This window comes from Antechinus flavipes, chromosome 5, assembly GCF_016432865.1.
Source record: "Antechinus flavipes isolate AdamAnt ecotype Samford, QLD, Australia chromosome 5, AdamAnt_v2, whole genome shotgun sequence".
Classification (NCBI taxonomy): domain Eukaryota; kingdom Metazoa; phylum Chordata; class Mammalia; order Dasyuromorphia; family Dasyuridae; genus Antechinus; species Antechinus flavipes.
Genome location: NC_067402.1, coordinates 268,951,546 through 268,965,694, shown reverse-complemented (window position 1 = coordinate 268,965,694; position 14,149 = coordinate 268,951,546). Strand labels below are relative to the sequence as shown.

Here is a 14,149-nt window from a genome sequence, read left to right as displayed (position 1 = left end):
CTTCTGCTCATTTATAGTGAGAAGTAATAGAGATAAATGCCCCAGCAACCTTAACCAGCCATCTAGAGTGTGAACCAAACCTCAGAAGCAAGTGGAAACAGATATCTGGAAGATACAACTGTCCACAAAAAGCAACCAATGGGAGAAAAAGATAAATTAACACAACAAATCTAGGTCCACTCATTGCAGGGGTAAAAATACAAATACATACTCTATTATGACATTATATAATTTCATAATAGGTTCATGATGACTGATTATGTTTAAGCATGATTTGTTGAAGGCAGCAACAATTAAATATGAACCAAATGTTATCCCACAAATCTGGGTAGTCTAAAAGAATAGGCTAATAATTATTTAAAAGGTAATATACATTTAAATTAAACGCAAAAGATTTTGATCTTTAAAATAAAACACTTAGGCATGATATGTAACAAGCCTTTAATTCCTACTTCTATGACTGGTAAATCACTTTGAGTTTGGCAGCTGTGTGCTGGGGGACTAAAGCAATTGGGATCCTACACTAAGTGGCAAGGTGGTCTTAGCCTTTTTCCATTCGATCCAACTGCAGATGTAAACATACAAGGGTTCCAACCCACAGTTTAAGATTTGCACTTTGGTTAGAAGGGTCCCCATGATGTCTCCTGACATCAAAGGTGAGCTGTCTTAGATTAGAAATAGATCAAGTGAAAGCCCTCAGGTCCATCAACAAGAGATCACTTTTGGCTTTGAGAAGGTAGGGAGAGAATTAGCTTCAAAAAATAAAACACATGGGGGGAAAACTGGTAAAGTTCTTATATTTCAAAAGCTTTGAGTGTTATAGAGAATTCCTTATTTCCCATTACTACTTGCAGCAGAGAAACCAGAATCAATTCCTCCTGTCAGTAGCATTAGCAGAGATTAAAGTTAGACTGTCCAAGGGCTTTATTTGAAGTCTTATATGCAGCAGAGCTGCCCTTGTTAAGTTTGTTTCTTATCTCTTTGCACCAATGAAATCATAGGTCCATTGCTTGCCCCTGTCTTTAGGAAGGTCCTTTACCACTATCACACAAATAAATAACTGTATACCACTCACCGCTGATGTGTGTTCCAAAATCTATCTTGCATATGTCGTCATACTGCAAGACTGTGGGATCTCCAGCATTGGGAGTATAGTGGGCTGCACAGTTATTGAGGGAGCAGCCTGTGGGGAAGGCAAGGCCAGCATTCAGGCCATTCTCTTTTATTAGCTTACGGGAGCAATCTTCCAGTTTTTCACTAAAACAAAGAATGGGCAGTACATTTATATAAAATTATTCCACTTATGCCATAAGAAACTAAACATATAGCTAAAAAAGATAACTACACCCTTAGAAAATCACCCCACAGAAACTAATAACTTATACACTGCCCTCGTTGGAGGTAAAAATGGGAATAATTACCTGCAGTTCTGAAAATTAGTTTACATGTGAAGTGGATACTGACTTACAAAATCATTATCTCTCCAAGACGCAGGCACACACACATAAGCTGCTCTACCAGCTCTATTAATTTTACGCATTCATCGCTTTGATGAATAATTGATAGATCAATACTTCTATTAATTTTTCTTGAGGTCAGGAAACTCGGAGCAACAATGATTTTTGATTTTTGTTTCTTTTTTCTTCCTCTGGCTTTAAGAACTACATGGGCAATGGACTGGACCAATTAGTCTCTGCTCAGGTTTCTAACTTTAAAAAACAATTCTATCCTATACAATACTAGGAAATCCAGAGGAGAACTATCTCAAAGGAAACTTGCTAAGTCAGTCTCAAAGCTCTTGGAAGACTGATATTCTTCAATCCTGTTATCTTTTCTCACGTTTACCCTAATCATACTTGAAGGATTTCTAATATAGCTCACCTAGAAGTATGCTGAAAACTGGACTTAACCAAAGAAATTTAATTGTTAGGATTTTCCTAAGTTTTTTCTTCTAAAATACTTTTATGATTTCTTTTTTATCATCACTTTAACTCCCCATTAACCTCACCTGCACTATCATGGCAATCCCTTGTAACAGGGAAGTCTAGTCAAGTAAACAACTGTTCTTGTTCCCATCTTTATAGATCATATTTGGGCCATTCATAGTATACTAACAATGTCTTTGTGATCCCGCTCAGCAGTCCTCTGGGGTCCTTGAGATGCTACAACAGAGGCCTCTAGACTTACCAGATTTCTATCATTGTCATCCCAGGCTTGATCCAGCTCATCACATACTTTCTCACTTGTCTATGTGCCTCCGCAGCTTCCCGAAAATCATTCCAGATCTCTTCACTGGCCTGGTCTAAGGCTTTCTTTTCTTCACTGGTGGTTCTCCAAGCTGCTGTTCGCCTTTAAAAGTTAAATTAATACTATCGTTTAGAACCTCTATAATAACATTAGCCACACTTTGAATTTTCTAAAAACCTCATGCAAATAAGATTTTCAGATCTTTCCTAATTCAATTTAAAATCATAGGACTAACACTGTAGACATGAAGGGACCTCAAAGACCTACAAAATTTGGTCTTAGAAATCCTAAACTAGGAACAATAGTCCACTAAAAATGGATTTTCTGGATTACATTTTTTAAAAAGATATCTTGTCAAATATTACAAATTCTTTAGGCATTAGCTTTTGGGAAAATTACTATTCCAATGGGTAAAGAAAGATTAATCACACAGCAACAAGTCTTACTCTTGGATTGGTATCAACATAAAGTCATAGAAGTAGGAACCTGGGAAGTATTCTAAGAACTTCTAATTAACAGCGGCCATGTGTAAGAATGAGAGATAAAACACCATCAATTAGCAGGTCAAAGGAAGAAGTAAAATCAAAATGGGCCACCATTTGAAGACAACCCACAAACCAGGGAAAGGTTATGGAGGAGGAGCCTCAAAAGGGGCCAACTATAACCAGTGTCAGTCTCAACATGGTTAGAGTGTGAAAGCTATTCTGTCAAAAGCTGCAAAAGGCAGATTTGTAAAGTAACCAGTTTGTAATATCAATAGAAACAACAAAATGAACACTATTACCATAATCAGCAAGAATGGTGTAGAAAGGATAAACAGACCTGACCCCCTTTTTTGCAGAGGTGGTAAGATTATAGATGTGGAGAATTTTATTTACTATCAGATTGGGTTAAATGTGTTGGTTGGTTCTGCTGAGCTGCTTCCCCAACCATTAATTTGTTGTATAAAGGATAATTTTTAAGACAAAAAAAATTCACACAAATGTTGAGAATATCCTGCAAAATAGATAATATATATTTTCCTTAAAGATAATGATGAATGTTGGAGGGAATGTGGGTAAACTGGGGTGTTGATACTTGTTAGTAGAATTAGGACTGATCCAACCATTCTGGAGAGCAATCAAACTGAGCATTCCCTTTTATCCAGCAAGGTTTTTATTGGATTTATATGCTAAAGAGATTATAAAAGAGGAAAAAGGATCCACATGTGCAAAAATGTTTGTGGCAACTCTTTGTGCAGTGGCAAGGAACTGAAAACTGAGCAGATACCCATCAGTTGGGGGATGGCTGAATAAATTATGGTATACAAAAGTTATGGAATATTATTCTATAAGAAACAATCAGCAGAATGATTTCAGAGAGGTCTGGAGACACTTACACGAACAGATGCTAAGTGAAATAGTAAAACCAAGAGAAGAATGTGCACGCAACACTAAGATTATACAATCAATTCTGAGGTATGTGACTCTTTACAACAATAACTTGATTAAGACCAGTTCCAAGAGCCATCTGCACCCAGAGAGAGGACCATGGAAACTGAATATAGATCACAACATAATGTTTTCAACTTTTTGTTGTAGTTTGCATTTTGTTTTCTTTTTCATTTTATCCCCCTTTTGATATGATTTTTTTTGTGCAGCACGATTACTGTGGAACTATGTTGGAACATATTGGATTACTTGCTAGCTAGGGGAAGAAGTGGGGAAAGGAAGAAAAAAATTTTGGAACACAAGATTTTGCCAGGGTGAATGTTGAAAATTATCAATGCGTGCTTTGAAAATAAAAAGCCTTAACAAATACATAAACATCTCTCAATTTCAAGTAAAAACAATATTTTTAAAAATTCTGAGTTCCAAATTCTTTTCCTGTCTTTACTATCTCCCCCCACTGAGAAGGTAAGCAATTTGATACAGATTATACATGTGCAATTATGCAAAACATATTCCATATTAGCTATGTTGCAGAAGAAAACAGACCAAAACAAAACAAAAAAAAACCAGGAAAAATAAAATTTCTGGCATTCAGACTCAAATCTATTTTTTCTTTAGAGATAGAGAGCATTTTTCATCATGAGTCCTTCAGAATTGTCTTGAGTTGTTGCATCAACCAGTTGATCATCATTACAATACTGCTATTACTATGTACGATGTTTTCCTCATTCTGCTCCACTTCTGTTTATGTAAAAGTCTTCTCAAGTTTTTTCTGAAACTATAATGTTAGTTTTACAGCACAGTAGTCAAAAATCACATAACATAAACTTGTTCGGCCATTGCTCAATTGATGGATATCTCAATTTCTAATTATTTGCCACCAGAAAAAAAAGAGCTGCTACAAATATTTGTGCATATGGTATTTCTCCTTTTTCTTTGATGTTCTAGGGGTACAGACCTAGTGATAGTATTGCTGGATTAAAGTATATACACACAGTTGTTCAGCCCTTTGGGCATAGTTCTAAATTGCTCTCCAGTTTACAACACCAACAGTGCATTAGTTTTCCTATTCTCCCATATCCCTTCAAACATTCACCATTCTCTATCAACCAATATGATAGGTGTGAGCTAGTATCTCTGAGCTGATTTAATTTGCACTTCTGTAATAATGATTTAAACTTTTTTCATATGACTACAAATAGCTTTTTGTCATGAAAAAAGTTTAAATCATTATTACATAAGTGCAAATTCTTCTGAAAACTATCTTTTCATTTCTTTTGATCATTTATCAATTGAGCAACAACTTCTTATAAGTTGGATGGCTAGGTAGTTCAGGATGCAAGGTGCAGATTTAGGAAGACTTCTCCTCCGGAGTTTGAATCTGGTCTCAGAAACTTACTAGCAGGGTGACTCAAGACAGATCAATTCTTTGAATTAAGCCTCAGTGAACAATAAGGGGGTTGGTTTCTTTCAACTTTAATATGCAGGACTAGTGAAATGGGGCAGCAGTTGAGTGGTGTAGTGGATAGCAGAGTGCTAAACCTGGAATCAGGAACATGCAAGTTCAAATCTGCCCTCAGAGCAAGTCACTTTAACCTGATGCCACACTTTCTTCATCTGCTAAAATGAGCTAGAGTAGGAAACAACAAACCATTTCAGTATATCTGGCAAGAAAACCCCAAATTGGGTCATAAAAAAGTCGGATATGACTGAAACTACTGAATGACAAGTCTATTGACCCTTTTTGATTTTGCAAGAGATATCCTGTGCCTGAAAGAATACTTCAAAAAAAAAAAAAAATCTGCCAAGTGCTCACACACTTGTATTTATCACTGGGACAAATAGCACGTGTTTTTTGGCATCACTGAACTGTGAGCACAGCTTATGAGAGAGGGAGGGTACTAGGACACACCTTCAATACCCAGCTAAACTTCAAGGGAACGGAATCCCGGATTCAGAACTTTCTAAGCAATCCTAAATGTCACTTGGCACAAACTTCTTGCTTTACAGATTAGGAAACTGTGCCCTAGAAAGATGAACCAATTGTTCTGGGAGTGAATGACAGAAACAGGATGGGAATCAAGGCTGGTACTCTCCAGTCAGCCTTCTTTTCATTGTACCCCATTAATTAAGAGTAAAAATAAAACAAGATCAATCATTAGAATTTCTCTTTTTTTGAATGTACTTTACAACTTTACAACATGAACTGTAAATCCAGAAACAAACTCAACAAATAAATGTCAGTAAGACTGTGAGAAAACCAGAAACCTGGTTCCACTCTTAAGTGAGTTATCCACATAAACGAAGCTTTTATAAAGCTAAACTTTTTTTTTTTTAAGTAACCTTAATTCTCCTTAAGTCCTCTCCTTTCCACAGACTTCTGGCACAACATGCAAGGTGATAAAGGGCCAGAATCAATGTAAAGACTTCTCTCTAGAATGGCACAAAAAGACACCAAAAAAAAAAAAAAAAAAAACCCGGGGGTTTTGGTTTTGTGATATCTTTTCTATTCCTGATCTGGCTGCCTCAGAGTCATCATAATAGAGTTACCACCTTGGTAATCCTGGTAAATTTCTAGCACTGAAATTATCTATTTTATTAACATCATGTGTGTCAAAACAAACCAGATACCATTTACCAGTGGACCATAAGTATGAGAAAAAATGTCTCGAAACTGCAAATGTTTAGCAGTATTATTGTTCTATTTCTCATCTGGTACAGAAATCCAGTTGCCTGGACCAATATATTAACTACAAGAAAATTTCAACAGATGGCAAGGCATGAAAAGAAAACCATTCTAGAACCTGACATTAGAAATCCAGAAATTAGAACAGGGCAGGAGAAGATCAAAATTCAGAAAGTACCAACAAAGTTACAAGACCTACCAATCCTATATATAAAGTTATTAAAAAAAAAAAAAACTCAATTTGTATAAAATTTCCCCAAGGAGTCATAAGAAGGTAAAGGAATGCCAGGGTGGAAGTTGTGCATCAACTCATGCATCTGGAAGCTACACCCAAAAAGTCATAATACTTTATTCCTATTCATTACCTCAAGCAATATATAACTAAGGGGATCGAAGACAGAAGGGAAGAATACACATCTACCAGAATATTTCTATAGCATCTCTTGTTGTCAGGGCCAAAAAGCAAACAAAAGGTGACTCAACTGGGGCATGGCTAGGCAAAGTATAGTGTGTGAATGTACAGGTCCTTCTGTTGCCTATGAAATGATTCACATCATGCACGGATTCAGAGAAAAGCATAAGGACATTAAAGTGATATAAAGTTAAATGAACTGAACAGGGAGAACAATTTATTTCCATGACCACCATCATCTTATGAGGGAAGTGACTTCAGAACTCTGGCCAAAGCATCAACCAACCATGGTTTAAGAGTCTGAGAGAGAGGAATGACAGCTGAGGCCTGTTTTGTTGGTGTGGCCAATGGGCTGAATTGTTTAACTTGACAGACTTCTACTTAATAAAGGGAAAAGTTTACTAAGAAGTGACACATGGGAGGAAAACACTTCCTAGCTGTATGACCCTAGGCAAGTCACTTAACCCCAATTGCCTCAGCAAAAACAAACCGACGACAACCAAAAAAAATGCACAGAAGACTGGGCTTATCCCAAAGAGATCTTAAAGGAGGGAAAGGGATCCACATGTGCAAAAATGTTTGTAGCAGCCCTTTTTGTAGTGGCTAGAAACTGGAACTTGAGTGGATGCATATCAATTGGAGAATGGCTGAATAAGTTATGGTATATGAATGTAATGGAATGACTAACAGGATGATTTCAGAGAGGCCTGAAGAGGCTTAAAGGAACTGATGTTGAGTAAAAAAGCAGAACCAGATCATTGTACATGGCAACAACAAGATCAATTCTGGTGGACGGGGCTCTCCAACAATGAGGTGATTCAGGCCAGTTCCAATGTGATGGAAGAAAGCCATCTGTACTCAAAGAGAGAACTGGGGACTGAGTGTAGATCATAACAATTTTCACTCTTTTTGTTGTTTGCTTGCATTTTATTTTCTTTTTGATTTGATTTTTCTTGTGCAGCAATTTAACATATATTTTTACCATATATTGGGTTACTTGCCATCTAGGAGAAGGGATGGGAAAAAAAATTGTAACACAAGATTTTGTAGGGGTTAATGTTGAAAAACTAACCATGCATGTTTTAAAAATAAAAAAAGCTTTAATAATTAAAAATGCACACAAGAAAATTGTCACTACCTTTTTCATTTAATGTCTTTTTAAAAAAAAAAAACAAAACAATTCTACTTTCTATTCTTTATAAACTAAACTAAATATTTTGTGTTTCCTGATGACCAGATTCACAATTCACTCTCTCATAAATGGATCTATGATCTTACTGATTAACAATTCTCTCAAATGGTGCAATTCAAAACCATTCCAAGCCCATCCCTCTTATACACCTTCCAAAGAGTGGACAAGGGACTCAACCAACACACTGGAAATTCTCTTCCATTAGCCATGTTGACGATGACATGACCAGCCCATTTTCAATCCTAATCATACAATCCCTTGAGGGTATTTTTTGCTCCTGATATTCTTTGGAATTCCTCAAAGGCTATATATTTCAGCCAGTTCCCATTTCCTTATTTATTATGACATATATTTTTAGTTTGTCCTAAGGCAGAAGTGTCTCATTGCTATCTCATAGAACCATCAGGTTAGATTCGAAAAAATGGTTTTTTCTTGACTACAAGGTTGGGCAATTTTCTCTAAGTAATCCAACCCAAGTCCATCTCTACAATTCTGGACTCTGCTCACTGACCAGCAATTTTGCCTATCCCAAAAATATAAACCTCTGATGAATAGCCTTGATGAATACTGAAATCTGAACAGATATTGCTCAATCACTTGGTCTTTCTTGTGTGGATAAAAATGTCAATTCTCTTTGAGAACATGACAGTTTATGCTCTACTAATCCAGCTTTGCTAGCACTGGACATGTCTATGCTGTAATGAGGCGCCAGAGTAGGATTCATGAAAAATGAAAGAAAATATATATTATATGCATTATAATATATATTATAATGATATAAAATATATGAATCCTAGCTAGGGAGCAACTTGAGAAAATGGGGAACATATTACAGAAATATCCCATCACTCTTTGCATTTATTTGACCTACTGTGGTAAATTTGGCATGACAGGGTGAAATAGTAGGCTATTTCTAAGGGTATCCCAAAGATCTCGTGTCCCTTTTGTTCTCTTTCTTTTTGAATTACAAATACATTGAGAGAGGATTAAGTTTGAAAGAATTCACAGTAAAGCAACAGTTTGGTAAGGCTGCTCTCCAGTCTGGAATAGGATCTCTAATTTCCTTTAAAATCTCCTCACTAACCTCTTTTGAGCACCCTAATCTGGTAATGCCTTCCCCAACAAATTCTTGCATTTTTACTTTGCATATATGTGTATGTACCTACATAAACTCCATTTAAAGTATAACTAGAACACTTTTCTTTTTTGTCTTTGTAAGCCCTACACGCAGCACAATACCTGGCACAGAGAACTCTAATGCAAATTACCTAAGAGCTAAGGTACAATAACATGAATTCTTTGGCCAGTGGGTCAAGGAGGAAAAGTAGGTTTTCCATGTCCAGTAGCAGCAAAAAATTCCTGAGGGAGTATCGACCTGTACACTTGCTCAAAGAAGACACAAGAGAGTTTATCATCTTTTCTCCTCACTGGTCTAGTTCCCTCTCAAAGGTCCAACACTTTGTTACAAGGGAGAAGGCAATCATCACAACTACTTCCCTTGCCCTCAACAGTTCATCAATCTCACTCTTCAGGTTCCAAATATCTCCTTTGACACCACAAAGTTGAAAGACATCAAATAACAGATAACAGCTTTGGCTAGTCAGAAATGGGTGTCCAGTCTTCTACTTTATGTAATGCTGACTTGTGATCATCTGCCACTTTTATAGCACTACTAGCAGAAGGCAGACTACCATTCTCAGCTTACGGCATCTATTTCAAAACACAAATTAATTCTCTCATAAAAGACAATTCTGTAATAGACCATAAACTTTTTGAAAGACAAGGACCAATATATGTTTGAATACAGTGAAGCTACACTTGCAGACTGCAATAAATATTTAACAAATGAGTAAAGTGCTAGATTTAAAGAATACCGTTACACAGAAAAGAAAAATTATCCTGAGTATTAGAGTATATAAAAATGGACCGATTTATGACTCATATAGCACCCCCCCACTACAAGGCAATGTAAAGAGAAAATCAATTAAGGAGAGTCCAAATGTAGTAACTGTCAGCATTTCAACTAAGGCTCCAGCTTACAGAGAAGTTGCTAATCTGAACCCATGGAACAGGACTTTCTCCCCCTGGAGTTCCCTATGCCAATGAGGGGCTATCTGAAATAAAACACACTACTCACCCATCTTGTGTTGAGGGGTACTCGCATTCTTGGCCTTTTGGAAATACACCACTGGGATACAGGTCACATATAGGAACTGAGGGTGGGTCTGTCTGTACCTTCGCTGTGAAAGACAAATAAAACTATTACAATTTATAATCAAGACGAGACTGCTACCTCAGTCAGGTCTCTACCGATGGTCTATTTTGTATCCTTTGGCTCTCACTACACAGCAGTTGAGAAAGAGAGAGATGGGTGGAGTCATGTTTATCTTATATCAGGTAAGCAACAAAAAGATAAAGCCTACCTGGAAATACAATCAACAGATCTTAAACACAGAATGACATATTCAATGTTAATTTGCCTTTGGAGAAAAAGCACATTTCACCCAAGAACTTTATATAAATTTCATTTTTAATGACCATAAATGTCCAACTTTGTCCTAAACAACAAGTATGCTAAAACCCAGATTCACAGAAAATGAAATGCAATGTAATGATGTTTTACAAAAAGATTCTATATATGTTTAAAATCTAATTTGATTTACATTACTTTTTTTCCCCAAGAAAAACAATGACCAAAAAAATCCATAGACTTTGTCAAGGATTCATGTATATTGCATTGAGTTAATTTTCTAGCTCTCTAATACTGTTTGATCACAGCCTTTGATGCTTATTGAAATGTCGGTTTCCTCGTCTCTAAAAATGGAAATAACAGTTGTGAATCAAACGAGTTATTCGGAACATCAAACAAAACCATATTCTGCCTTTTGTAATTTAGTAGAGCACTACAGTAACAGAGTTTTCTTAGTTTTCCCTAGTGGGCAATAAAAAGAGAATTCTGATTATTTCATGAGTTACAAAAATGATCTGATAACTGAAAACAAAATTAAAACAACAACGACAAAAAAAACAAAAAAAAAATCCAAAAGGAGCAAAACAAAGATAAATGTTAATAAAACAAAATCAAGCGGACACTTTAAAAATTTAGTCTTTAATACTTCAGCGAATTCGTCTGGGCATTATTTCCATTAATCCACATTACAAGTCATCTTTTTTAGCTATTTCCATTGATCCTACAGAGGATCTATCCAATGAACCTGAAAAGAAGTGCTCCTCTCCAAGTTGTTCTAGCCTGAAGTACCCACGAAGCCCTCGAGCCCTCCTCTAGTATTCTCAGTGGAGGACAGCAGCATGACTGGCCCAACTCCTTTCCCAATTAATTTCAAAAGTATCCTTTAGACCACTTCTCTTGGTTAAGAGAAATATGCAATAAATATAAATATGCCCACCATGCAAATTCTCCAATGCCCTTTTGATAGCTTGCAACTACAATTCCTCAGAGTGTGAGGAACTATCTATATTGAAAAGATGGGTCTTTGGACTTGTTTGAAATATGTAATTTCTCAAACAAATCCAACCTAAGTTTTCCAGACAAGAAGGCTACCCTGAAGGGAGTCAGATCACCCAGTGAAATGTATATAGTCCAACCCTTTAGTTCACATAATCAAATAATGATCAATAAATATGAGAAACTAAAGTAACTTCTACTTTGCAACTGCACAAAAGAATGGCAAGAAGTCTAGGGGCTCAGAGGCAACAGGATCTGTCTTCTATCAGCAAAGTCAATGCCATTATTTCCCAGGGCAACATCAGAAAAAGGACATTTGCAGGCTACAATACTGTGTCTGGAGGCAACCAGCTAAAGGTTTTCCTGAGAATATATCAGGGTGTGGAGCTTAGAAGTACCAAGGAGAGACAAGACACCAAAAGCCACAGCACTCAGAAGGGACACTCCAGACTGGATATGGTCACTGAAGATTTGGCATTCTGAAATGAACTTCAAAGATGAAAGGGGCAGGGGTGTTAACTCTGGAAGGTATGATGCATTTCACCTACTTCCTGACAAAACTATGGATATAAGGCACAGAAAGACCGATGGAATTTTTGACAATGTCACTATGTGAATGAATTTTATTTGCTAGGTTTGTTTATTAGAAAAGATATTTTCTTTCTTTTTCTTGGTTTTTCACTGGGAGAAAAAAATAGGGCTTCCTCCCTCCAAAAAAAGAAAAGGAGGGCCACTCTAATACCATTTAAAAAATTATAGTGAACAGCAGAAGGAATCACAGGCAGGGCAATTTTGAAAGTTAATGGGTATTATGTTCTTAAAAAAAATTTTTTTTTAAATCTTTAAATACAATCTCTACACTGTCTCCCTCATTCAATTCTAGACTCAACTGTCCACCAGCAGTCCCTGTAACAAATAATTATTGAAGTCCTAATTCAAAGAACAACAATCTATTCCATATCACATGTTTAAAAGTCAGTTTCCATACATTTGGTTTTCCTGTATAACATGTAAAATCAGTCTCTTGAATAAGTATTAAGAAAGGCTTGATCATGTTCTCAGGCTTTACTGCTAGATAAAAATTAGCTCAAAATCATTCATAAACACTATCTTCTCAGCATCTACAGGAAATCCTTTCATGTGGAACTTGTATAAGATATTGTCCATAATAACTGCTAGCACCCTTAGCAAGTATGTTTTCTTAAACATTTTATGCCTCCTTTGTCATTAATGATCTGAGAATCTTTTGGCCTCCTCATGAGACTTTTAGAGTAGTTAGATTTTTGTCAGAAATGGTAACTGAAGGCCAATAGCTTCTGTCATTTCCCAACAACTGATGTGAATTAGTTTGATGAGACTGTTGCAATTGTGTAGTGACTTCTCTTCAGTCTTTCTTCCAGTTCAATGCTGACTAGGACACTTTGGTCTAAGTGGCTAACAATCTGACATTGTTATTGCTAACTGACATTTACTCATCAGTAACACTTGCTTCATGAGACAACTTCATATTCTGTGATATTTAATGCTACAATGTCTGAAATCTTTTACCTGTCTTCTGAAAATAAGTATTGATGTTTTATAGGGATAAGGCTTCTGAATTGTCTACAAGCTTTTGGCTTCTTCCTCTCAAATCTGGCCAGTTGCCAAGTATTTCAGCATTTTTTGCTATCTTCTCCAGGTCCACTTTCACAGTGAAGTCATTAAGTATCACAGCTTAAATGGCTTAGTTTATACAAAGTGTCAATCCAGGTTTTTACACAAGTTCTCAAACTCTTCTTTCTTAGCTCAATAGCTTCCATAATAGCAACTTTTTAAAAAAAATTTCTCCAAGAAGAAACTCTAAAGCTCTCCTTCCATTTGGTTGCAAAATACTTTTGTCTTCTGGTTTTCTTTAATTGACTACATCAATACTGAAATGGTTCAATAGTTCCAGAAGTCTACCATTTCTTAGTCAGTGGTTCAAGTCCTCAAGTCAAAGCTTATAAATTATCTAAAAATGGACCCTTTGCTTCCTTTTGCCCTACCATATTCTTATCTTTTTTCTTCCCTCCTGTGGTCCTTTAGAATCTGGCTTCGGTGCCTGCAAGTGAGCATAATGTTTTCTCAAGAATGCTCTGACAAATGTACAGCAGAAGGCTTACAGAGAGGTGTTTTTTACATTATGCTAACGGTCTTTAAAGTGGGGTGCATGTACCATAAGATACAAAACAATCCATTGTGGTATAGGAAAAAAATCTATTAGAAATCCTATATATATACTTTTTAATATTTAGCACACAGGTTGAAAATCAACACTCTTACTTCATCACTTATAACTGATGAGGGAGCCTGAGGAAAGAGTGGGAGTTCCATTACCCACAGGGGTGAAGATGACACTCTCCTTCATTCACTTTCAGCACATCTCACAGCACTTCAGTATATAAAATATATGTGCATGTGTTTTTGAGTAGATAAGAAATTTTATTATGTAGTTTTAACTAAACTAGGCTTCACAACAAGAAAAAGTACCTTAAAAAGAATCCTGTAAAGATTCTGGATTGCAGATAAATCACTAATTACATAAGCAAAGGAGAGCAAAAACATGCAGAGGTAACACATTCCTCCTACAAGCTGTTCTGTCAGCCACATTACAAGATGAAACTAATGACCAATGTCACCAACAAGTTGTATGACCTGGAGCTAATCAAATTTGACAAGAAGTACCCTCCCAAAATTT

At 36.2% G+C, this 14,149-nt stretch overlaps 1 protein-coding gene across 1 annotated transcript in view; it reads right to left on the bottom strand.

Annotated features, from left to right (window-relative positions):
• The window catches only part of METAP2 (methionyl aminopeptidase 2), a 39,711-nt gene that overhangs the window by 2,860 nt on the left and 22,702 nt on the right, over window positions 1–14,149 (bottom strand). Inside the window, exons 4-6 of the mRNA XM_052000907.1 lie at window positions 10,105–10,207; window positions 2,188–2,349; window positions 1,076–1,257 (exon numbers count right to left, since the gene is read on the bottom strand). Of these exons, the coding sequence (XP_051856867.1) occupies window positions 1,076–1,257; window positions 2,188–2,349; window positions 10,105–10,207 (447 nt within the window). The remainder of the gene's footprint in view (window positions 1–1,075; window positions 1,258–2,187; window positions 2,350–10,104; window positions 10,208–14,149) is intronic.